At 40.9% G+C, this 27,146-nt stretch overlaps 1 protein-coding gene across 2 annotated transcripts in view; it reads left to right on the top strand.

Moving 5' to 3' along the window:
* The first annotated feature begins 9,830 nt into the window (after positions 1–9,830).
* The window catches only part of LOC112978760 (tyrosine-protein kinase transmembrane receptor ROR2), a 150,203-nt gene continuing 132,887 nt past the window's right edge, over positions 9,831–27,146 (top strand). The window contains exon 1 of one of the 2 annotated variants that reach the window (XM_064499834.1): positions 9,831–10,280. In XM_064499834.1, coding sequence (XP_064355904.1) covers positions 10,172–10,280 — 109 coding nt within the window. In that variant the 5' untranslated portion in view covers positions 9,831–10,171. Of the gene's footprint in view, positions 10,281–11,361; positions 11,573–27,146 lie in introns of those variants that run through there. The other variant, XM_026092448.2, reaches the window with a different exon arrangement.

The raw sequence follows: 27,146 nt of genomic DNA, 5'->3' as shown, positions 1-27,146 counted from the left end.
TATGGTTTTGAGTAGTCCTAGAAGTCATCTTGACCTTTCATACCATTAACTAAATAAAATGAACTGCATGGAGTTTACTATAGGTGACTGGAAGGCTAACTTTGTTTAAGATCTTAAAAATCATAGTCCTGTCTTCATTATTATCAATGCTAAAGATGTAAGGGCTTTTTTAATAGCCTTTGGCCCAGAATTCTTAGCAACAGTTCCATCTTTTTCTGCTATTCAAAATTGGAAGGTAAAAAATAAAAAGAAAGAGCAAAAATTAAATTTCCAGGAGTAGCATTAACTCAGTCATGTTGTATAAGAACGTATCAGCTTATATTTAGTTAAATTTCTGTTGGGATGTTATTGCCTGAAAATACAGTAATAGATAATTTTATGAAATTGCAAATGTAAACAGAAACAGGAAATATAGTCCATCTATACAAGTTTTTTACTCCTTATTATGTTACTAACTCTGCCATCTTTGTTTTACTTTAATGAACTATTTTCCTTCATTGTTTCCAATGAATTTAAACAAAAAAAATGTAGATTTGGGACACTGATGGCTGGCTTCATTAGAAGATCTTGTGAAGTTCTTTATTTCAGTAATATCCACATATAAGTGTTTAACCATGTGTGTGGTGTATCATTAATAAAATATGCATACACCCAGTATACAATTTCCATGTTCCAATAAATCAAGCTCTTGTTCACAAAGAAACTTCCTCAATGAGGCTAACATCCAAGGCAAGCTGTAGGTTTCACATTCAGCCGCATTGGCAACAGTTCTATTCAAACATATTCCAACTTTTCCCCCTTTTACAACGGAAAGATTGATTTCTCATGGTTCAGTCCTTCCACCCAGATATATTGCTTAGTTGGTTTTATTTCTAGTGCCATGTGTGGTTCAGAAATCACTCAGTCAAGCAGTCTGCTCCATTCAGGTTCGTTTCCGTGCAAGCAGCCCTGTGCACTGTATGTCACTATAGAACAGAAGTCTACTGGTTCCCTTCATACCCTTTCAAAAGTGCAGTTATCTATGCTGTCTTTTCCTCTATCCTGTTTAATTAAAAGTTATGCATGTTTATAAATAGACCACCACCTTATGTTTTACATTGTAGATTAAATGGGGCTATCAAGATAACACGTAGCTTTTTCTGTCAACTCAGTCTATGCCTTCTTGTCTGACTCAACTGAAACTACTGTAAATATTGAGTACTTCAGAACCAACCATGGTCAGAAATGATATTATCTTCCAACTGTCTTTATTTTTCCTATTATCTTTAACATATGGGCAGAGAAAAGTGCTGTTCAGACTCCCCAGTTGTCTTTGATGTTCCCAGAGGGCTTCAACCCTAAAAACAGGCTGTTACATTTCTCCACTTGCTGTTTTTCTTAGTTGGGTTTATTCCTGGCACTGTACGTTTGTTCTGTAGTGGCTGAGAACCTGACAGAGGACAGTTTTGCACAGGGTCTGTATTTTGCCTGGCCTGCATTGCATAATATCAGCTGTTGCACAATGCAACAGCTGGCACATGCTGGGGCCTTTTAAATGAACTCTTCTCCACAAAAATGACACTGGTGTTTCAGAGATATCATCAAGTCTATGCAATAGCTCAGAGCATCTGAGTCAAATTAAACTGTGCTATTTAATTTAATTACAGATTTGTTGTAAGTACTATGTTAAAGTTAACTGCTGATGCTGTTATAGTTGGTTGGGAAAGAAAGATGTCAAGAACTGCTCATTTAAGAGGCTGTCACATAAGGCAGATAGACACTTGCATAGCACAGCAGCTGATGTCATGCACGTGATATAAAACTTCATCAAAACCTTTGGTTCAGTGATTTTGGAACAATGTAGGACCCAAAGCAAGTTTCCTCTTCTGCTTGATCTCAGTCATATTACAGCTGTTATGGGACAGCCATAACGACTGATCTAATAATCCATTCTTGCCTATTCATTCAAAGTGAGAAATGTTAAACTGATACCCAAGCTAGGGATAATGACCCTTGTAAGTGGAGTCTCAGACTAGGCAGAAATTCAATTGCATACATGGGAGTCAAAATTGGAAGTGTATTCTCACGATCCCTGAAATGAAGAAGCAACTGATGCCACCAACGAAGCGGACCAGGTACAAAAATTTAATCCTTAAAAGGTGTAACAACTTACTTTCCTTCGGTCACTTTTCTTCTCTCTGTGTCATATATGGAGATAACTCTCCTGAATGAAAGTGTGTTATCTAATTTGCTCCTGGGGTGGGGCAATTACCTATCTCCTTTTGCATATCAGACTGAGCTTATAATTTAAATCTAAGAGAAAATATAAATCTTTTTTTAATTATTACTAGTCTCCAATCTTGTCATGTCTCTTGTGAATGAAAGACACAGAATGTCAAAGGGATGATAACGAGATCTTGAAGGGGAAAATATATTTAGGTAGTGTTTTGCTTCCTGTAGCATTTAAAGAACGTAGCCCTACAGAAGAGATAAGATAGGTATTTCAGAATCCACTTTAATAAAAACAGAAGTCCTAGAAGAGAAAAAAATGATGTAGCCTTTTTTTTTCTTTCTTTTTTCTTTTTTTTTTTTTTTTGCAGTTGTGCAGTCTATTTTAATTGCTCTTTAATGGTGAATAGCTATTCAGGTAGTTCTAATTCCAGTAAAGGAAAGAAGAGGAGTTGCAGAGCATCTTTAAGTGAACAGAAGTGTTGCACTTTTCTATTTTTTTGTTTAAAAAGAAAGAAAAACTTATGGGACTTGGGTACAGACAAGGAGAAGGTAAAATGCAGGAAAAATACAAAATATTGGGTAGCAGCACTGCAATATCAAAACTGTTGGATGGCTGATTCAGATACAAGCTTACAATTAAATATAACAAAAGTCAATTTAAAAATAGTTTTAGTTGTTAACACTATGTTTTTATTTAATAGAAGAGCAGTTCAAAGATCCATATGGGAGTTGGGAACCTAGTTTTCATTTTCTTTCTGACTGATTGGCTTTGCAAATCTCTAGAGAGGAAAGGATTTATAGTCTTGAAAATGTTTTAAAAGTAGAGTCCAGTGTAGTCTCATCTTCTTCAGCAGACTTCTCAGTCTGAAGTTTTCATTATCTGTGCTGGTCATTAATTTTGTGCACATGTATGTGTTAAGTAGTTTTTTCATGCTTACAGATCTATTTGAGCTCATGTCACTCTTAAGTTCTTATTCATTAGCACAATGGTCTGCGAATGCTGTAGAATAAATTATTTGTTTAAAGTATGATGGATAATTTAAAAATCATCAATATGTTGAATTTACTTTTCACTAGTCTAAAATTCAGAACTCGGCTACAAATAGAGTAGAAGATGGTGTAAGCTAATTAAGTGAGTGAAGTCTGATGAGACAGGGAGGAAAAAGTGCTGTAATGTCTTCCTCAGTGTTACAGACCCAAGGCAAAACACACAGGAACATGTACTTGGAGCCAACAGTACTCATCTGCTCCAGCACCATGCCCCAGAACACAGCAGCCCTGAGTGCATTTAACTGGTATAGATGTTCCCATTACTCTTTGTGTGTTGTCTTTGAAGTTTTTCCCATGGTAGCTATTGCTCCCTTATGTGTGTACGCCATATGTGCCCATGTGTTGGGGAGGGGGAAGGAATTTCACTTTACCACACAATTGATCCCTAATGCAGGACTGCATGTATTTAGCATGCCTCTTCTGGACTGAGTTTGTTGTCCATTCGTGGGTTGCTTTCTGATCCTGAGGAACTGCAACAGACAGTGTCTGTGCCGTAAGAAATAGTAGCTTGTGCTGCCTGCTTTTCATTTTCTCCCAAATTTTGCCACTTTCTCCATACATCCATCTATTTTTTTTCTCCAAAGCAAAGACATTCTTTGCACTTTTGACAAGCTACTAACGAGATGTCTCCCATCTGGAGACCTCTTAAGTACTCTTGAAAGCAGAGCATACAACTTTCTGATTCCTGTTTGATGGGGCCCTTAACCATGATGTGTCAGTGTTGAAGCCTGCCTGTACCCCAGCTAAGACCATCTTTAAAACAACAACAAAAAACCGGAAACCTCCACACCTCCTCTTCTTTCCCTCCCTGCTGTCAACTGTCATTTAGACATTGATACACATCAGGTCTCTCAGAAAAGCATTCTCTGTAGTCTGTACCTTTTGTTGCTAACTTTTAAACCTTTGGTCCAGGTAAGTGTTTCTCTGACACCTCCGTGGCCAGGTGCTGACCTTTCAAAACAATATATGGTTTCGCAATGACTTGCGAAGATCTGGTGCATCTTTAAATTAAACTATTTTTTAGCTTGTCTTATGTACCATTTTCGGGTGTCTGGATCCACTGACATATCCACTGACATATCTTACTTGTTGGGATAACGGTGTATTTTTGGTTTTGCTTTGTGTACTGCAGTACTTAACACAGTATCTTAGCACTGAGGGAGATTTTGAGTTATGGCTTCATAGCTTTTTGTGAACTCAGCAAGTAATGTGGGGTATTAAGGGTGCTTAGATATCTTTTTTACTTTCCAATCTGTGGGATTGGACAACCAAATTTCTGAATGTTTTTATGCTCCAGCTTGCTGGCTACAGATAGAAATACATTGTTTTGGGTATTACATAAGTAAGTTTAATAGTTACGATTTTAGTTGTTTGGATGTTATTTACAAGACTGAAGCATTCTAGTGCTGTGATGATGGGAGATATTAACAGCTAAAATAACTACATAGAAGTATTTCAGTACAATTTACAACAAATGATAATGACAATTGCATTAAAAACATACCTCAGTTTTGTTTTTGGGGGTACGAGAGACTAAATGCCAAGATCATTCTTTAGTGTATTCATAGCAATTTCAAAGATTAGTTTAGCTCTACATTAAATTAATTCAGACATTTCAAGCTCTTGTTTTATGTGTATAAAAAAAGGTAAATGCTGTCCTCTATTCAGATTCTGAGCTTCAGCAAGCTACTCATCGTTTTACCTATAGCAGTAACTGATGAAAAAGAGGATGTAGCTTTCCCCCACTTTCATTTTCAGATTTTATGACTCAGAGGGTTCAGAAGGCATCAGTCTAAAGACACTTCATGTTGTTCAGACCCTCAGGTGAGTAGGATTTTACAAGTTAAGGGGATCAGCTCAGTTTGAGAGTGCTGTCTGGATCATACTTTAAGGAATAAATGGAAAGCTGTGTGAATGTTTCTTGCGCTTTGGGGCATGAGAAAGGCTCATGGTGATCTGCCTTTAACAAGAGTGATGATGATGATGATGTGAATACTTGTTACATCTGTTTATTCTGTCTTGGGCCAGCTTCTGCAGCACTACTATGTGACATTTGCATGTTGGGGCATTGGGGAAATGCAAGAAAAGAGATGATGCCTTGTGTGCCTATTTGGAAAAGGAGAGAGGTAAAATATTTCCTGCAAAATATTTATTATGGCTTACTATTTTAATAAGCATATATATAAAAATGTATATTTAAAGTAAAATAATGATCTAAAAGTGTTGATATATAAAACTGACACTATTTTGAGTCTATAAGAAGAAAAGGCTTTGTGATGAGTATTTTTAAGCTTCTATTTTGACAGTTACAGGCTTTATTAAAGAGTTTGGAAACTTGCAGATGGACTATGAATTTGAGAATAGCGTATGCAGCACAGTTCTTTATTCCAATGCCTTCTCCCAAATTATTTTTAATTCAATGATTGTGTAACAGTAACATTTATCAATGTGTTCAGACTTCCAGACTTCCCACTCCTTGGCCAGTGCTCTAGCCATGAAGTTGTGCTGCTTCCTGTGCTTTTTTGTTTCTGTTCCAAGACTCTTACATTTCTTTATGTACAATGAAATAGCTTCAGTAAGGGAGTAGAGTATCTGCTCCTCTGCATGATGCCATGTGGCTAAGTCAGTCTCTAAGAGGAGATTTGAATGCCTTCATGCTGAGAAGGTCCAAGAGCCTAGCTCTTCATCTCTTATGCGTCTAACTGCTGGACTGATGCATAAAATTGGACACCATCACCAAGCTGTGCTTTTCAGGAGACAGCAACTAAAACTATTTGGGTGGTGAGAATTGGGCGTGCACTAAACATTCTTAGAGGATTTGGATTGTCAGGATTGTCACAATGCCTTAAGCATTGTGTCAGTTAGTTTCTGGATCTCAGTGGAACTGGGTATCTAGTTGCTATGGCAGGGGCAGTTTTAGTTGTGTATAAAGGTTCAAGCATATAAGGAATGTTTAGGCAAAACAGGAGATGGCTAGTGACACTTTCCAGATTAGGTAGGTACTTTTGGGGGGTCATAAATTCAGACTTGGGTGTCTGAAGCCTAACTGACTCCTATTTTAGAAACTTAAATCCGTTCTTCAGTTTTTGTCCTTAGCAGAATTCTGTGGGATGTACTTTGCTGTTTTTGTAATAAATACTGTAAAAGAGAGCCCAGGAGTTGATTCTGCAAACCTGATGCATGTAAATAATTTTTGCAATGATGTTTTCAGTGCTGCTTTCATCACAGGAATAGAAAGATCAGGTGTGAAATGCTTTTTTGGAGTAAGGATAGTGCACCAATTAAAATTTATCAAAGCTTATAAAATGATTGTGGGAACACTAAGACCTTGAAGTTTGAACCACATCAGATCTTATTGTTTCTTTAAAGTTATTTCTGTTATGTTTATTATAAAAGCAGACAGCACATGATTATCAGAATCCAAAATCCAAATTCTGCCAGGGATTCCCAAACAAGTTCAGGCCAAATTCCAGCTTTGCCTGTTGCTTTCAACTGCTCCTATCAGGCACGTACCATATGGTCATGAAAACAAATACATGGACAGCTTTTTCTTTGTCAAATAGTGACAAAACAATTTAGGACCATATGCTACAGAACATGAGTGAGCACTCTAATGGCTACATCAGTAGGATGAACAAACATGGAAGAAATGTATGGTTGCCCATTCTTCTCTGCTTGCTGCGTATATGTTTCTACAATACAGAGCAAGAATTTATTTTGTGGTTTCTTCACTGTAATGATTTCACCTCAGCTTTGCCAACTGATTCTCTCTGCATGCATATTCATCAGAGAAATATGAAATGGAGGTTTTTGCGGTCAGCAACAAAATCTTATATGGCTATGAAGGAGACTTCAGTGCTCAATGTCTAACTTGGTCAAGTAATTGAGCCTTCATAACCCCAGTTTCCTCTGGTAAGTCAGAGTAATAATTCACAACTTAAGTTTCTGTCAAATGCTAATTAATTCCTAAATGCAAAAATTATTTGAATCCATATCCTAATTACTTTGTAAGATTCTTTGAGAGCCTCAGAGAAAAAAAGCAAAGTATTATTTTTATGGAGGATTGTGCAAAACATAGACTGATTTTATGCAAGCAATTTTATATACTTACTGTGTTTGCAAGGTAAGAAACTCAGCTGAATAATCCTAAGTGCCAGAGGAACACAGACTCAGATCTTGTAAGGCATTAGGCAGGTAACTGCTTGTGTTTTAACTGATAAAGCTTTGCTGTGAAAGTCACAGGTTGCAGCACTCTCTCTTTCTTAGCCTCCTGAGCACACTCCTTTGTGTACTGAATTAATCTACTGCCCTGCACTAGAACAGAGACACCAATATCCTGTTGTCCTAGGTACTGCGGTGGTGAGGATGCATGCCCAATGTAGATCCCAAAGGGCTAACCTGTTTCATTAGGTCTGGTGTGAAAGGCCTTGGCACTGCAGGTTATAGCCAGCTCCATTATAGCCTTTGGGAAGCCTTTCTGCTAGCACCTAATAAGTGTGCACTTATCATCACAACCAAACAGCAGATATTGCCAGAATGCTGGAAGAAAATAAAAATGAGCGAAGGGAGATGCATTCAATTGTAGGCCTGGTTATGCTTTTTGGATTGCTCCCCACCCCCAATTAATCTACTGAAACAAATGCAGTACCATGTAACTGGAAAGTAGCAAATGCACTGGCTACATACAGGTGGTGGCAAATACGGCAAAATAGTGACCGGGGAGAGTGAAGGGGAGAGAAAATGCCAGACCAGACACTTAAAAGTTTTTGCAGTTATTCTCTGCTGTTAGATATACATTGGAAACAATAGAGGAAGAAAAGGACATGTATTTTCTAACCGATCAATATATAAGTTGAAAAGGTGATGTATTCGTCAGGATGTATCAGTTAGTCTCGTTAGCACAGAAAGGAAAATACAAGTGCTTTGGAAGAGAAGGCATCTCCAGTACTATGCAGAGCTCCAGCCACATGTGTTCAGAAAGATTAGGTCAGACTGCCAAACATGCAGGAAAAAAAGACTAAGGTGATCAGGGAATGAAGAATCAATAATTTCAGAAGTGATTAGAAAATTTAGGCTTATTTAGTATAACAAAATGAAGGCTGAGGAGCTACTCTAGTTACTTTATACAGCAGAGGGGGGAAGTGGGAAGCTACTTACGCAAGAGGATAATAGTGGTACCAGAGATAAAGGATATAAACTGGTCATGAATAAATTTAGTCTGGAAATCAGGCAGAGGTTCCTAACCATCAAAGATGCAAGGTGTGGAGCAGCCTTTTAATCAAAAGAGTGGAGCTTAAAAGAAAGATCCTCACTACTCCTAAATGAAGTTTCAGATGTTTCTGAAAGGGACTGTAAAATGTGTTGTTGTGTTAGCAAGGGACTGGATTCAGCCAGACAGTCCTACATTCCGGCCAGAGAGGGATCAGGGTCTCTCTTTGTCATCCGTAGGTGCCAGAAGAGTTTTCAATATGGAACTGGAGACCCAAGAGGAAAGAAACTGGATGCAAGAGCATGAAGAAAAGAATATGCTGCAGTGTTTGCCTTTGTCTGTGGTAAGAAAGAAATTTTATGCAAAACAAGTTTCATTGAAAGAAAAGTAAACTTAGAGCTTGATTTCGGAGAGAACTTAAAGGAATTTGTATGTGTGCAGCACCATTCAGCATCAAATCCTTAGAAATGAAGCCTAAAACAGTAGGAATATTGTATTTATATAAAAGGCCTCTGATTACATTTTACTATTAAATTATAACTTAAATACAAAAAATATTCAGGTGTCACTGATACGTTAGAGAGATGGTTTTTGGAGAGTTTGTATGATGCAGCTAACAGATGCCTGCTCATGGTTCTGCATTATCTTAGTGGACTGATTTCTTCAAACTACAAAAATGTAAACTAAAAAGGATTTAGGAAAGCCTATTTACATTGCGCTCAGAATGACCTTCTCTCACATAATAAACTTGCTTTTGAAGTGTTTTGCAGCTTTAGGATGACAGAACCACTTTCTACCCAGTAAGGATAGAAAGTAACATTTATTTCTGATGTTTGCTTGTAACAAGAAAGCAGCAGCAGGGCGCTCAGAAGAGGATGCTGGTAGGGCCCTGGCTGCCTCTTGGAGTGGGCGCTGCAGCGCGAAGGCGCCTGGACGTTTGGAGGCAGGAGTAAGGGGCTTCGTGCTGTGCACGAAGGTGCCGTGCCGGTGCACAAGTTTTGCGGCGAAGAGGAGGGCGGCGAGGCAGCAGAGGGCTTGGCCGGTCCAGTTCCCCCCTCGGTCGCTTTGTTTGGGATGTTTCTGAGGAAGCCCGGAGGCTCCCGCAGCTTTTGGAGGCAGGGCTCGCCCTTTGGCGGGGACGCAAGCCCCGTGGGCGCCCCGCGTCGCCATCGCGCCGGGTGCCACCTCCAGCCCCGCTGCCCTCTCTCCGGCCGGGCCCCGTGCGGGGCGGCGGCGGCGGCAGCAGCGGGCTCGGCCGGGGCCGGAGGAGAGGGCTGCCCCGGGCCGGCCCCCGGCAGAGGGTGCCGGAGCGTAGGGGCCGTCCGCGCCTCTCCCCTCCCCTGTGTCGGATTTGTCCCCAGTGACGTTGGGATGCTGGGGAAGGAGGAGGAGGAGGAGGAGGAGGGGAAAGGAGCGCGGCTCCCTCCGCCCCCAGTCGGGACAGTCCGCTAGCGGGAGCGCAGGGCCGCGGTGCCAAGGCCGGCTGCACACGCCGCACCTCCCCGCCCGGCGGGGCCGGGGCACCGCCAGCCGCCGCCGCCCAGGCCAACTTTGCCGGAGCGCCGAGCCGCCGCCGGGCCGGCACCGCCCGGGCTCCGCGCCCGCAGGCAGGGGGCCGTCCCGCTCGGCGCGCCGCGGCCCGGGGCGCTCCCGCCCGCCCGCCTCCGTCCCGCGCAGCCCCGCGCAGCGCCGGCCGGCAGCATGGTCCCCGCGGCGGCGGCGGCGGCGGGGCCGGCCGGGCGGCGGGGGGCGGCGGGCCGCCTCCTGGCCCTGCTGGCGGCCGCCTCGCTCCTCCGCCTCCGCGCCGCAGGTAAGGAGCGGCTCCGCGGCCGGGCCCCGCGGGGCGGGCGGGGAGGGACGCGGCATCCGCGGCCGGAGGATGCTGCTGCCGCCGCCGCTTTTCGGGAAGGGGTGTGCGGGGAGAGGAGGCGGGGACAGCTGCGCTCGTTCCCGGAGGTGGTGTGCGTATCCCTGCGGGGCTGGCGGAGCCTCCGGCATCCCCAGTTACTGGTTGATGTCTCTCTCTCTCTTTTTTTTTTTTTGGTTCCCCGTTGCAAAATCGAAACCTGATGTTGTATTTTACGAGGGGGGCGGGGGTTGGCAGGGGCGAGGGCAGCGGTGGCTGCGCTGAGGAGGGCTCGCTAAAACTTCTCCTTCCCCAAGGAAGGGCATCGCCGGCTCTCCTGTGCCTCTCCTCGGCCGGTCCCAGGCACCGAGGCTGGTTGGTGGCGGTCGGCGGGGGGGAAGGAGGAGGAAACAAAGGAAAGTTCGGGGTTTCGTTGTTGCCCGGGGTGGGTAGCGCTGAGCGGAGCCTCCCTCCTTCCCTCCGCCCGCCCTCCAGCCCTCCCCTCGGAGTGGTTATAATAACGTGTTATTATTTGGGCTGTTGAGTGTTGCCAGAATCTCAGCGGGAACGAGGGGGGAGAGGGGGAGGATTAGAGTTGAGTGGGCGAGGGGGCAGCCGCGGTGCTCGCTTGACGGAGGCTCAGCCTGAGTCTCTCTTCCGTGCGTTTTCGTGCTCCGGAGGGTCCCGTTTCCCGCGGGCACCTGGCCGAGCCCCAGGGCAGAGGAGGGCAGCCTTTGCGCTCGCGAAACGCCGGGGCTCGGCTCAGCCAGCTCCGCGATCGCTTTTAGGGCTGAATAAACTGCCCTCCTTAACATCTGACCTTGCGCCGTGGCGGCGGCAGCGCGGTGCTGAACAGTTGCCAGTCTGTCCGGCATCTCCGGGTCCAGCGCCGTGATTTGTGGGGACCCTGGGGAGCGTGCGGGGCTGGAGAGCCGCGACGGTGTAAGAGTTACAGTTCCTGCAAAAGAAGCCGCATAAACTTTTGCTCCCCCCCCACCCCCACTCACGCCTAAGGTGTGTGGTGCTTTCGGGGCAGAAAGGGGGAGGTTTCACTTTTTCATTTTCCCTGCGATGTGAAATGCGCTGGGGAGGTAGGAGCCGCCGGATTCAGCTCTTTGATCTTTCGTGAAACCATTCTCTGGAAAATTGCCCTCTCCCCCCTTGCAGCAGATAAACCTTGCTCACAGGCTCCTTCCCGGGGCGCTTTGCCCAGGGCCTGAGGGAGGAGATGACAGGAGACGCCGTTTCCACGCCAGGTTTGTAACCCTTCCCCTGCCCTTCCTCGGCCGGGCGGTGCGGGAGCTCGGCGGGCGAGCGCAGTTCCCCCTCGCCTTTCCTGCCTTAACTTAATTGCGCCGAAGTGCAGGAGGAGACCGATGATGTCTTTAAGGAAAAACAGTGATGCTGCAGATTAGAGGGGACTTGTTAATCAATTGCACGTTTGAAAGGGCTTTTCTTCCCTTTGTTGCTCTCGCTAATCCATTTACCTCTCCCCGGGAGGTGACAGATGCCTATATTTCCTGTTATTCAGCTCCGGGGTCCTGGGTCTTGCCATTTGTTGCACTAGCGTGAAGGGAGCAGGCCAGCAGAAAGCTTAGCGGGGTTGGGGTCTTTTTGCGGGGGGAGGGCAGGCCGGAGCGTGTTACACCTCGCGGATTTGGGGGCAGTTCCCGTGGCGTTTATTTTCCTAGGGCCTTTATTGCTCCCTTTGAAGGGGGCCCCGCTAACAAATTGCGCGGCGTGCCCCGCCGCCCTGCCTCGGCCCGGGGTCCCGGCCGCGGGGGCGCCTCGTCCGGCCGGGCCCGGGGGGGCGGCGGGCCAAGCCGCGGCTCCTCCCGCCGCCGCCGCCAGGGTGACGGGCTGTAAGTTGAGATCCCGGCCCTGCTTTCCCCCGTCCCCACTTTCTTCCATTTTCCCCGAGCAGCTGGATCCGTTTTCAGGGCTCAGCGGGAGGGATGTGTGCGGGGTTGCCAAGGAGGTTCTCCTCTTGCTTTCCTCACTCAAGTTTTTCTACAGCTCGGGATCCGGGCCTCCTTCGCACATGTCCCGGGATCGTTTCCCACCCAGAGCAGTTTGCTAGCGACGGGGGAGACCGTCTGCACTGCAGACCCTTGGCCCCGGTGCAGCCCGTGCACACACAGACCTTTGGGCATCTGCCATTTCCAGCTCCTTTCCGCCTCCCGAGCGCCCGCAGATAAGAGCCTGCGCCGCGGGGCTCCGCGGAGCGCTGAGGCTGAGGCCGTGCGAGCAGGCGGGCACCTCTCCTCGCCTTGCCTTGGCGATGGCACCTTCTGGTCTTCTCCAGCTGTAGTTGTCCACAGTAGAGACTGCACATCTGCTTCAAGCGTTTGAACCTTCCTGAAGGCAGTGTAAAATCGCGAACTGCCATTAAAAGGGGATTTGGGATTATTCCCCCCCCCCCCGTGCTTTCCTGTGAGTGGGTTTGTGATAGTCATCTCAACCACCTGTGAAAAGCATGGATTCATGATACTTTTCGATATATGCACGAACTTTAGGGCTCCATTCTCTTCATATAATGTGGAGCTGAGTGATTAGAGCTCATAATCACAGCAATAAATACTGGTATGGTTTTATTGTTAGGCAGTATTCTTCTGTTTAATTAGATTTGCTTAATGCTAAACAGACTATTTGTTCACCTACATTTCAGTTAAGTGTTTATTTTTGAAAATGTTATTTCAGTCTTTTCAGAGACCACTTTAAAATACGATCATTTTCTGAGAGTTTCTGATGCAACAAAAATTAGGATGGTAGTTTCTAGACGCTGGTGATGTGCAATTTCCCAGATTAATAGATTACATATTTAGATTTACACAACTTGTTTTATCTCCTTACCATTAAGTAGGAAATGATGTTTTAGTCAACCTAAAGTTAATACTCACATGACTTGCAAAGTATGCAGAACTTTTTTTAAGATTTCTGTCAACAGTCTGTGGGAGTGAGAACATACTGGTAACCCTGTGTTATTATTTTGCAAACCCTGTGGTTTGTTAACTTCTAACTTATATAAAGAAAAGAAATCATTTCTTAGAGTACAGTGTAAGTGCAGAAATGAATAAAGTACGAAATGCGCTTAAATGCCTTACAACAAAAAGTACTAAGATGCTTGAATCTTTAAAGTTGCATTGTATTTAGTTATAGCCCTTTCCTGGCTTTCATAAATGAGACTCAGCTCTGGAAATTGTATTCAGGTCGCCTGGTAAAAAGCTCATACAGCTTTGAATATGAGAAATCTTAATACAGCTTTTAATAAATGCCGTTGACTACATGGCCTTTCTTAGGTCAAACTTTAATCGAGCCTTTTCTTGCGATAATTAAGTTGTCAAGTAGCTTAGTGCTGAAGTTTATCCTTGGGTCAAGAGTTGCCACTGAATGGTTTTTCCTCTTGAGTGTCTTGATTATGTTAAACATTTGTAATGGAATTGCTGTCTTCTCTGTAATCTCTTTTCTGCTGTAAATAGTATAGAAATGCAAGATGCAGGGAGAAAAGGACCAGTTGACAGGTCAGGCAAATTAATCCTATTTAGTAAGCTTCCAGTTGTTTGCGAGAAAGCTGATCTTTTTCTAAACTCGCTGCGCTTTGTCTAAGGTGTTAATAGCTTTCAGAACTGTCATTTGCATGGAAGTATATTTGACCATTATTAGAAAACTGATAGTCTTAGCCTCACTAGCTTATGAGAATGAAATTGAAAAGGAAAGAATAGTATTAGATGCTGGGTTTTTTTTTGATAACTGTGTGAATTTTCTATATAGAAGACCTGTAGTGTTCTCTTCACAGTTTATTTTCAAAGTCTTAATTCAAATTCTGTATTCAGTAAAAAGTGCTAGCTAGAAGTAGTCAGCATCTGAAGGTTTTTAATCATACTGTTGACTAAGAGAAGATTTATTTTTTAGAGGCTCTTTTTATTATCTTGAACATTGCAGGCAAAGTAGAAACATTAAGTCCACAAACTTCCTTTGTTTTTTATACATAAATCTTCCTGTAGAAGTTCTGTGTTGTCTTGTGCTGTTGCTCAGAGGGAAGAAATGCTACTTACAGTATTTCACCTAATTTATAGTATCTGCACAATGTCCTCTGTGCAGAGGATGGCTTGCCATTTAGGTTTGTTTATTCATTGTGAGGTTGTTGCTTTGTAAAGGAAGTTGTCATTAGGCTCAGCATGTCTGGAAAGTATGCAAGTACTCAAGTCTTCTAATCCAGTAACTACAAAGTAGTTAAAGCTTCAAAGAAAAGGAAAGGCAGGATTTTGGTGCACTGAAAGAAGATGCATTGTTTGTTAATCCTGGTTTTTTATTGTTACTTATACTGCAAGCTCCTGCGGTATCACCAGTAACCATTTGGGACAAAAAACAATTTAGCTTAAATGATTGTCTTTTCTCTTGATTTGGCCTAAACCTGTAAGTAGTTGGAAGTGAAATGTCCTCTACCAGCTTTTGCATTTGCTTTTTCTCAAGCTTTTGCCATGCACTAATATTTATTTGCAAACATCTTGCTAGAAAATTCTTCCGATGTTCTCTGTAGACTTGATGCACAAGCAACCTTTTTTCTCTGCATCTGTTTGTCCTCCTCAGCTAGTCTGGGAAAGGATTTCCCAAGCAATGTTGATTGCTGTTCTTTTTTGAAACCAGAAATAGTTGTATGACTTTTCTGGGGGTGGAAAAAGACACTTTTCAAGTCAGTGTGATCCCTTAGCTATAGAGCATGGCTTTGTCTTTACCTAGCAGTGGACAAAAGGTTTTGTTTAATAACACAAACCTGCACTATAATTCCAATGAACACAAGAAATCACACTGGAAATGCATTTCACTGATGGTACACCATTACTGTGTTGGAGGCATGTAGATGTATTCCACCTCCCTTCAGACTTAGCTAGTTCAGAGGTGGTGGCACTGCTCTCAAATGGTTTGCACAACCTGTTGAAGCTGTGTGGGTATCCTATAGGGAGTTCCACACTTCAGAGTTCGTTTAAAGTTAGCTTGTGTAGATCTACGTGTACTGTACACGTATTATGGCAATAGTGTGCACTGCTTACTGAAACAAAGGAGCTATACTGCTAACAGCTGACTGAATCAGTCTTCACTTATACTGAAGCTTTCTGGTTTTGCGGCATAAGGCATTGCAATGCATACCTGTCTGCAACGGTGAAAAACTGTGGTAACAGCTGATCAGAGATGGAGGACACCACACTATTACTGATTCAGTAAAAGGTATTTGAAGAACGAGTGTGGTGTTATGTGACTCCTTCCTCTGAGTGCAAAATAGAGCAGGCTGACGTCTCCTAATACTGTGATTGTTAGGGTGCGGTCTCATGGGCCCCTGAAGCTCCAAGCTGCCATGGAAAGACGGACTTCCTCCCTCTTCCTTTTGCTGACCAGGCAAATGTGTCCTCACCCCCTTCTTCATGCCATCCTTAATACTTCTGCCAGTGTCTCTGCTGAAAACTAACGATAAGGAAAAAGGATTGTGCAGGAGTGAAAGACTACATGGGGAGAGGTGAAAAGAGAATTAGCAGGATGAAAACAGATGAGTCTTTTTCTGTCTTACTGTATTGATTTTGCTGGAGCATTAAGAGGATATTTTTTGATGGTATTGCTTGCAGGAACAGCAAAGTGAAACAAACCATTGGGCTACTGTCTCAGACCCCAGTTTGCCCAGTGTCTGGTTTTAAGCACATGAGTAGTCCAGTCAGGAATTTGTATCTGGTCCCCATAGGTATTTTGTCACTGAAATCTCAATTAATTTCAAACAGGAGTGATGCACATAAATACCTTTTCGATTTGATACTTCCCCTTCAGGTGATGCGAATATTTAAATAGAAACAACAAAAATATATTCAATACTGTCTCTTGTAGGAAAAATCCCTATGTGTATATTGGCATATCTATGCCACCTCCTTTGAACTTAATTTCTGTCTTCTAATTGCTCTGTTTGAACACTTCCTTTAATATTAGTAGTGTAAACATTTTATTCCATAACTCCAGGTTATTGCTTCTTGTCCTTGTCAACACTGCTCTAGGCTGTTCATTTAAGAGTTCATCTGGTAAGTATTACTTCAAGATGAAGTGGCTTCTATAATGGATTTTTCTAGCTTTTGCTAGTTTAATGCTTTAATGTTATTTTTTAACAGTATTGTGAATATAACTAGAGTGATTTGACTTGTATGAAGAGAAGATAAATTTCATTAGAGTTCTGCAAAAAATTGTGAAGGCTTACTTTTTGACACAACATACACAGCTGCCTATTTGAATCATAAATGAAACTATGAAAGGAATAATTCCTCATCAAAGGAATAGCACAGTCACGTATTCAGTTGTAGGATAAATAGAGGGCAAATAACTTAAAGAAAAAGGAAGAATTTTATCAATGTTTCTCAAGAAAAACAAAATACAAAAACTATGATTGTAAAGAATATTAAAACTTTGTTTTTTTACTAGTCAGACATAGAAACACTCTCCTCTTCTAAATCGTATGAACCGCCGACAAAGCTAAGTTCATTATGTGCAAGTCTGAAAGAGGAATCATGGCACTATACCCAAATACAAACTAATGAGCCTGGTGGACTCCTGCATGGTGGAGGAGCTTTCTTTCCCTGCTGTCTACAACAGAACAGGTAGAGTTTGGTTGCACAGGGGACGTCAAGGATTTTTCTGAAGACCAGCTTCAGGGACAGTGATGACCTGCACAGAACAATTTTAGGAGCAGGTTAGCTCAAAACACAGCTCAGGTGTTTGAGCTACCTTTCACAGCAAGATCTTTGTATTACTCCTTTATGTATGTTTTTTATTTGTAAGATAGTAATCTTTCACTTTTAAGGCTCTTAACAAGCTATAGCTGCTGTACTTTTTTCTTACCTATGGACGGACATCTTCCATATCCACCTGCACTGGTAGCTTATCTCCTTCCCCATCCCCAGCTCTTCATCATTTCCCCCACCTGCTGGATGTTGCCACCTTCCAGCTCTACTGTCAGATCAGAGGGTGGATATTCAGCAATCTGTTTCAGGCAAAATTAGGATATGTCCTTCAGTTCATAACCTAGTTGATTTAGAATTAGACGGATCAGAGATCTTTCTTATGAGCAGCTTTGCTGATAGGCCAAAGGAGGCTGTGATACCGCAGTGCTGGTTACCAAGCTGGGATTTAGCAGAGAGGTCGCCTATTTCACTAGCCCACCTAGATCTGGTAGCCTTTGGCAAGAAGGTTTTGATGAATGACTGGGAGAAGGATGGGAATAGTAGCATCTTCCAAAAGCAGAATTAATGAATCTCCACTTAGTTCACAGTGTCTGTCTCTGTCATGCACTTTTCATCCTATCTGCCTTCATGCTCCATAGGAGCTTCCCATAAATATCAGAAAAACTACTCAGTAGCCTTCCTTTCTGTCTTGTCTTTAGAAATCCTCATTTAATGGTTAGGCTAATTGTGCGCTATTGTGCTGGTTGGTATTGTCTGTTTCTTTGTCTACTCTGTCTTAAATTTGTCAAAGATTGCAAGCTGTTTTATACAGCACTGAGCGCAGTAGAACGCTGGTCAATGCCTGGCTTTCTAGTGTGGCACAGGTATATAAAAAAGCACCAGACTGTGACTATACAGTAAGTCCGTGGGAGAGAACTACATTAAAACTAGCTGTCTGTAGGAGCACTGGTGCTGGCACACGGGAGGGAGCCAGAATGCACAATGAGGGGAAGGAGGAGGGCTGAATCACAGCAGCTCCATCTTCAATCAGATGAAGGTGCTGTGGGACTTCCCTGATTTATTTTTTTGAAAGAAGAGCAAACACAGGTCTGATACTAGAAAAATAAGATATTTCTGAAATAAAGGAGGACAGTTCTGGGAACATTCAACAGATTTGTCTGGGTTTGCCTGAGAAATTACTCTTAAGAGTTTATCAAAAGCATTGCTCAATAGAGCAATATCAGAAAATGAAAAAAAAGTATTAGTGGTACTTCTTGACAGCCCAGGACTATAACAGCTGAATTATCTTAAAATAGGTTCTGTTAATTGCTCATTTGAACTAACCTAATAAAAACCAAAACTGTTTGAAAGCTTAAGAGGCCCTGAAGAAGTATGAAACTTTCTGCATATTTGATGGTAGTAAAGTTTCAGAAGGAAGTTATACAATTTAGAGAGAGTGCTGAGTTTTCATAGTGTATAAAATGAGGGAGTGTATATCCTGGGAAATAGATTAACAAATAGGTTTGCTGTCGTTGACACAAAGTAAAAAGTCCAAAGAAATATCTAGCTTAGGAAAGTGACATGACAGAGTTTTTTATATATATATATATATATATATATATATATATATATATATATATATATATATATGTATGTATGTATGTATATGTGTATATATGTATGTATGTATGTATATGTGTATATATGTATGTATGTATGTATATGTGTATATATGTATGTATGTATGTATATGTGTATATATGTATGTATGTATATGTGTATGTATGTATGTATGTATATGTGTATGTATGTATGTATGTATATGTGTATGTATGTATGTATATGTGTATGTATGTATGTATGTATATGTGTATGTATGTATGTATGTATATGTGTATGTATGTATGTATATGTGTATGTATGTATGTATGTATATGTATATGACATATAATATATATATATGAAAAAAGAAAAACACAACAACAATATCAGACCTAATAATATGACAGTGATGTTTCTTAATATATATTAATCTTTATCTATTCTTTTTAAAAAAAGCGTGAAAAGGAAAATGAAGACTGTGCCAATAGATTTTAGATATCTGATCCAAATATAATATCCTATTTTATTTTAGATGGCAATGTTCTTAATGATTTTTTATATGATTTTAAATGAACATTGGTTTGTACACTTTGCTAATATGTTAGTGAGGCATTTTTTGAACCTTTATGAATGGTTACTTTGAGGTGCACCTACCCCAAAGTAATTGTCATGTACTATAAAGTTACCCAGACTGGATATCAGAGAGCCAAACAGCCAAAAACCAGCCCTACAAAATCCAATCCGTTGCTGGCGAGGCTGCCTGAATTGGCTTACCTCCCAGTCGCTAGGAGTGTGAATACTGGCGCAGGGAGGAGGTTGGACTGAATGGCTAGAGGGCTGGGAGAGGGAGAACAGGGTAGCCCTGGCTTAGCACAGCTTAAATTGCCATGGGATTGTACTCGCAGAGATAGAAAATATGATATGCAGAAATATTTACATAATTGTGTGGGCTAGAAATTTGAGACACTTTTCCAAAATATTCTCATAACTGATGGCTATCTCACATTCAAATTCTGCAGAGCTGAGCCTTGCCTGTGTCATTCAAATAAGAAAAATCTCACTTGCCTCAAAAGCCGACTCTGCAAACATATCATTAATTAATTGCCAGTTAGTTGTTCTTGCCACAAATACCCTTTGTCATTTCTTTTTGCATTCTAGCATTGGAACTACCAGCAGTCATTACTTAAGCTCAGTTTTAGGATTCCCATGAGTTTTGTATTGCATTCTACTAGGTAAGAATGAGTGATTTCAACTGTATTAATATAATGAGAGGTTTTTTAATACAGGAAACGCATATGCGGATGGAGATGGTATGGAGACATTCTCTCTATAAGGAGAGAAATAAAGTTTTGAGAAACATATTTTAAGGCTTTAGCTATTAAAGCTAAAACCCACTAAAGCTTTCATGTTGTTATTTAAATGCAACTATTTGGATATACAGAGTTCAAAATAACAAGGATCTTCTAGTATCAAGCCATAATTACTCTTTTAAGTCTTATGACTTTCATGAGTTGAAAACTCACGCTTCTTTTGAAGGGACTTGAAACTCTTTTCATGAAGTTGAAAAGAAAAAAGGGGAGGAGTCTCTGCCAAACCAGAGAATTACGTTCATATAAGGATTTTCTTTACTGAGGAATGGGAAATAAAGATCAGTTGTGGTACCCTTGGAACCCAATAGCTGAAGGGTGACCTTAAACATTAAAAACTATTTTAAAATATTCTTTAGTTATATTGGTGGTTAATGATGACTCCTTTCATGATAGACCAGAATCCCTTACAAAGGGGAAAGTGATATTATGTAGATAAAATTACAAGCTTGGACAGGATTTGAACCAAACCTACATAAGGAGAATGTGTCTGCTGTTGTTTTAATTTTAAAAATAACTGCTTCCTAGCTCTGCCTGGAAGCAATTTAATGCAACAAGTTGATTTTTTTTTTAAAGTATTTCCAGCCAAACCAGGAGCAGTAGTTAATAAAAATCTTGAGAGGGTGAGTCTGTTCTTTATGCTTGGTTTTGCAGACTCAGTGAATTTGGATGGTAATATCTCAACTTGTAGATAATTATCCAACCTGTTTCATTGAAGCTGATCTCACATTTATTTTGTTTTATCTGTATCAGTGTAGAAATAGGATTCAGATCTGTTCCCTCACAAGTAACAGAGAATCTGTGGCTAAGTCTATTGTCCGCCCTATTGTGGTTTTCAAAATGTCAAGGAAAAGAAACATTTCTTGCAGATTCCGTATCTAGAATGCTTTTTGGATAATGTTCCTCTTCACACAAATAAGTACACTTTTGTCATTGTATTATTTAAAAATATATTCAATGTAGGCCATTGTTTGTCATACAGAAAATGCTGTGAATAGGATCATGCCAGTCAAAGATAAGAGCATGTAGAGACAGGAAAAACAGATTTCAGAAATTATCCTGTTTTGTCAATCCAAAGCATGTAGAGCTAGAAACAGTTGTGATTCTGGAACTTGGGATGGATGTGTTTACCCAGGGAAGTACTGCAAAAAGCAAAGGTGTAAATTTACAGCACATTTTCAAAATTGTGAAAAGTGGAAAAAGCTACCTCACATTTACTGAACACTTACTGTGTTCACGGAGGTAGTCATTAGCATGTACTAAGTTCAGTGTGAAACCACAGAGTAAGCTAGATGTAGTAACTTCTTCCTGCAGACAAGCCTTTAGTGATCAGTGAAATACCTGAGATGTCATCTTTGTGTTGGTCATTGGCATATGATTTATCATTTCTAGAAACGAACCGAGAAAATCAAATCTTGGTACAGTGCTGCTAGACTCTCTAGAAATTAAGCAAGTGTCTTTACATCTGTTTTATTTTCTAGAGAGCTCAACATCTTTTGTAATCACCGTATCATTGGGAAGGAAGGGTTTGAAGGGACCTAGGGAGGTCAGATTATCTGTTCCTCAAGGCAGGATCACCTGTATGTGGCATCACGTCTTCTCAAGCAGTTTCAGGAACGGAGATTCAGTGACTTCCATAGGCAAATGTTCTAGTGCTAAATTATTCCTGGTTGCAACATGAGTTCATTACTTACTCTTACAGGTTATTCCGCTATGCTTTGTAGCTGTCCTTTAGGATTTTTGCAACTCTTGAAACATCTTCTGAAACTTTGAAACAAACAATTTTCAAAAATTTTATCGTTTCTTTGTAGATACCTCTCCTCAGGGAAAAAAACCCTGTTCTCCCAGCCTCTTATGTTTTTAATCTCTGCTCATGCTGATTCCTCTCTTCTAGACTCACTCCAAAACACCTTTATTGAAGTGCACTAACAAATACTGTAGTATTTCAGCTCAGCCTGTACAGAACTGAGTAAAGGAAAAGGATTATTTCCTATATTTAACAGATGATGTTTTTATTTCCCAAAGTTATGTCTGCCTGTTTTGTAACAGTATGTTATTGCTCAGCTTGTGATCTACTCCAGAACTTCTATGCAGAATTGTTGCCAAGCCTGTTAGCCCCCGTTCTGTATCAATGTAATTGTTTAAGCGCAGAACCCTGTGCTTGTCTTTACTGAATTGCACTTTTATATTCCCCCCCAACCATTTTTTGCTAACGTTTTCTCTCATTTGCCAAGATCAATGTAACAGCAGCACAAGACACCTCAATGTTATCTGCAGAATTCAATAAAGAAGATAGCAATAGCACTGAAACTTGTGAAACTCCACTGTTAAAAGTTAATCATTGGTAGCTGTTCTGAGTATAGTTTTCTAATGAGCTTGCACTTACCTCTACATTATGTTTTCATGTTTTACCTATGAGAATATCATGTGGGGCAGTTTCACCTCAAACTAAATACCACCGCCATTTCCCTTAGGTGGCTCAGCTTCATGCTATCATTCAATGCAGGATACGAGCTGTCATATTACAGACCTTGGGAGGTAAACTTCCTGTAGCAAAAAGTCTCGTGACATGTCTAAGTCTCTGCTTCTGTCATTTCTACTTGCCCTTCTTTAACTTAATACAGTATGTTGTCATAATTGTACCAGAGAAGGAAATTCATCAATTTGAAAGGCAGAATTCAGACAAAACTATTTCTAAAGAATCAGTTAATTTTTTTTTGAGTTCAAAGTTTATAGAAAATTTTTTTCAAACGTTGGTTTCTCCATCTCAAAATCATGCCTGCGTCATTTTAATGTATTAAAATGCTGTCCTTTAATCTTACACTGGTTAATGTTTTCTTGCTTTTCCTTGTTGTTTAAAAATCCTTAGTGTGTGAGTAGTTGCATGTTGCAAGACCATGCAATTAAAACTACTGTGCCTATTGAAGCATATGGTATAATCTCAATTTTAAGTTTTAATAATCATTTGAAATAAGTTATGGGCTTGGATTTATCAAAATAATGCAAGAGTAGATAGATGCCTTTCTCACTGTATTTACAGGATTGTCTTTGTCAGTTCCTGTAACTCCCATCGTCTTGTCCTCTTCCTTCATTTTACTTTTCTGTTTCCATATTTCCCCCCCCCCCCCCTTACAGCATATTTCTTCCTGACCTTTTTTTTTGTTGTTTTTTCCTGACTAATCCTTCACCTACCACCTAGCACTCTGGATCATAGGAGCTCACAAATATTTTCTGGTTGCCATCAACGGTAGGAAGCACTTCAAAGTGATACACAGTGGCCGTTTCTGTCTGTCCGGAAAAAAGTTGCCTGAGCAGCAAGCAGGGTGAATACCTCCAAACTGATGTTTTTCTATGACTAACTGAGCCTTTAGTGCCAGTTGGGCCCTCCTTGTTAACTGATGCTGCCTCAGAAACTCTGCTGGTATCAGCATCTGTACTTTTTTGCATAGGATGCAGGAGTAAGGCCAGGAAAGGTGAGGCAGGGAGCACAGCGCTGACAAGGTGGGAGTAGGTTGGGGTGGGGGGGTGAGCATGGCTGAGCAGAGGAGTTGGGCAGGGGAGTGAGTGGGGAGAGCGGATTGAGAGCCGGTTTGTGAGGACAGGACAGGTCTGTGTGGTGAGGAACCAGGATGAGGGCCATGAGGATGGGTGATAGAAGCGTAGGCTAACTTGCTGGTGTGCATGGACTTGCAGAGAATTAGAAACTTCTACTACCCTTTCTGCCAACATTACCTGTGGTGCAGGAACCAAACACAGTACTAAGCTGTATTTGGAAAATCCTTACATTTTGGTTACTTCTCTGTTCATCAACAGATCTAACATATGCAACGACCATGTCTTTCCCCGCATGAACTGTAGAGCAGGTTCTATTTAAGGATAAGAAGGGAGGTGAGTTTGTGTCTTATTCTTGGTTGGTGGCTACTGCAATAAGTGGACATTTCAAATGCATGAATACCTTGCCCAGTTTGAAATATTCGGCGTTGAAAGAGACATGAAGGAAGTCGTATGCCGTTATCAGTTTTACCATCTGCAGGCTATGTCACTTTGAAAGCTATAATATTGTAGTAACAATAGTGGGTAGGTTTATTTAAGAGAAGACAACTTTTTTTTAAATTCAAGTTAAAACTATAGTTTTGAAATACTGAAAATCATGACCTCCTTTATCATTCCACAGTGTCTGGTATATGTAGCCTCTTTGTGAGTCCCCTCGCACCCCCCCCCCATGCTGTTGTCCTGGTGTTTTTTCTCTTTGAACTGACGAGACAACTCTCTCTGGTAATTCTGAGTCAGTTAGGTCAGACCTGGGCTTTTCTGTGCAGACTGCCAAGTTTTTCTAAAATGTGTGGTGGTTTAGGGATTTGGATGAATGTCCAAAAGGGACTGAGACTTGAGACCACCAAATGTCTTTAATTTCAAACCATAATTTGGAATGGATCCCTCTTGGTCCCAAGAGAAAAAAGCCAATACTTTCATTTGTACTATTAGTCATTGTTCTCCCCACCATCAGGGTTCCTGTCCTTTCTGAAAGAGCTACAGTTTGTTTTGCTGCTTTAACAAGAATGAGTTTAGTTGATTTAATGTTCTGTTTTGTGATGAAGTGTCTTACCTAGGTCATAGTTTAGCTGTTAATAAGATATTTATGAAGTGGTAAGATTTCTCTGCTCTGTGGTGAATTTAGTCTCTGGAATGGGGCAAAATGCTGTTTAACTAGCAAATAAAGTAGTTCAGCTTCAAATTATATATTAAAATTAAATGCAACAATTTTAATCTTTTAGTAACCACTTGAATAAGTAGAATATCTGGAACTGCTCAGAACTGGTGTAATTTGACCTCTGCTATAGGAAAAGCTATTTCAGATAGATTAGTACTAGTGGCTATCCAAGGAAGGAAAATTCGGATTTAGAAACCAAGTTAAATTCATACTTTTATTCCATGTGCAAATTGTAAAATATAGCTGAGGACATAAAGCTGATTCCTGTGCTCACTTTTTTTTTTCTTTTCTTTTTTTTTTTTTTTTTTTTTTTGCATTCAAGACTTATTTGACTGACTTGCAAGGAGTTTTGCACAGTATTTGATAAGTACTTGAAGTTGGCATTTCTGATATTCTGCTGGGAGTGGGTTGTTTGACAGGTAACTACTTACGTTATCAGCAGTATGTTTCCCTTTCGCGTAGTTTTGATTGGTGCTTAACAGGATTAAAGCCATAGTGCTTAAGTTCCAAGCGGCAGGGGCCTACATGTTCTAGCTATTCCCCAGACATACAGTGTAAATATAGTTATTGTTTGTAATAAGGAATTGTATGTCAACTGTGGCTTCACCAGCAAAAGTTTTGCAAATAACATTGGTTTGAATTGCAGTTGCATCTGTGAACGAGTAGTGGTTTGTCTTCATACAGCTGACAAGCACTAAGAAATTACAGGTGTGTCCCTTTTCTTCCTATTTGTATATGAGCAGACTTTTTCAAGCTGCTATTTGTGACGTATTGAGTTTTGTCGTAAGTCATAGAATAGCATTTACATGGTAAGTAAGTAGTGACCTTTGTCACTAATTACTTAAACGTTACATTAAACACTGGCCACATTTAATTAGCTCAAGAGTGTCAGCCCAGCTCAGAATAAACTTTTTTTTTTTTTTTTTTTCTTCTCCTCAGGGGCCTCATTTTAGTTGTACTTCAGCTTTCAGGAACATCCATTTCTGCAGAGTCCCTGTTTCTCTCTTGGTCTAGGCAGACAGGCCTTGGTATATGATTTGTGTGTGTGTAGTGTAGTATATAGTTCCTTCAGCCACCATTATTATTTTATATTTTGGCTTGTATGATTATAGCTCAAATTGAAAAAGGAAATTTGTTTTCCTGAGACTAACGTGTGTTTTTGCATTAGTATGAGCTACAGTTTTATTGATCTCCCAAACTGCATGAGCAGACACTAACCATCTAAAGCCAAATTTTGCTTGTCTGCACAAAACTGGACGGTGAAGGAAGTACGTGAACCAGGAGTTGTTTAAAAGTGAGAACCTATATAACTATTTTGGTAAAAAATCTACAGAATGTTTGGCTGTCTTTCGCCAAGCAGCTGTCTGCTGAGTTGAAGTTAAAAAGGCCTGGTTCCATAACCACGTTTTGCATTTTCCTTGCTTGTAAAGCAGTTGTCATCTATTGCTAACACTCTTCTAAATATATTAATCATTAGTAGTGTCACAAATAAAACAATTTTGCCAGTGGCTTGTGAAGTTGATGGGTGTGTATAGATTGTATTAATAATTAGAAGCCTCTAAACAATATAGGAGTCAATAAATTAACAAATCAATGCTGTGTAAGAACTATTTCATTGTTCCCTAATGGAATTAGTGGGATTCATCTTCCCCATACGTAATGGTGTTCTTAATCACATGGGAAGCAGTGCCATTCTTTAGGCAGTCTCTACCTCTTGTGTAAAACAGATAGTAAAACTTATTTTTCAGTGCATAGCTCTGACTTAATCTCACCCAGTGGTGTTCTCCAACGTGTAGCTGGGGAGACTAGCGTCCCTGCTAGTTGTATTTTTTGCTTTATTCCACGAGCTCCTTACTGGTGAAGCCTTTTTTGTTATGAGTTAGACTAACAGGAAAATAATTCAACAGACAAAACACAAGGAGTGCACAAAAAAAGTGCTTTTTGTTTGCTCTAAATATTACTATATATTTTTTTGAAACAGCTTCAGTAATAATATAATGCTGTTCTACAAGGAAGTGAACTAAGTTAACTTTTATACCTCTTCGTTGAAGGTGATAATGAGTTTTTACCTTTGGAAGAAACCAGATTCTTTCAGTGAACATGAAGTAATTTTTCACCTGAATGGAAGATGTAATAAAAAAGAGCCAGACCTATATAATTATAGTATGGCTTTATAAAATTGGAACTGAAAGGCGTTTTACTTGCCAGATCTGAATTTCTGGGCTACTTCTGCAACTATTAGTGTCCAACACCTAAAACAGAGGAAGGAGTTGTAATTCTTAGCACAGCTGTAGGTGTTAGTGACATCTTGTGTTTTGGAGTTGGTAACACCTCCTGAAACTTCTGTTGCAAGGTGAAACAACTTTATAAATGCTGATTAATTTTTCAAATTGCATGAAAAAGTGAAGTGGTCTCATGTATTTTATAAATAAGGAAACTGAGACAGAGGGACATTAAA

This window comes from Dromaius novaehollandiae, chromosome W, assembly GCF_036370855.1.
Source record: "Dromaius novaehollandiae isolate bDroNov1 chromosome W, bDroNov1.hap1, whole genome shotgun sequence".
NCBI classification, from domain to species: Eukaryota; Metazoa; Chordata; class Aves; order Casuariiformes; family Dromaiidae; genus Dromaius; species Dromaius novaehollandiae.
This window is presented reverse-complemented; position numbering and strand designations above follow the sequence as displayed.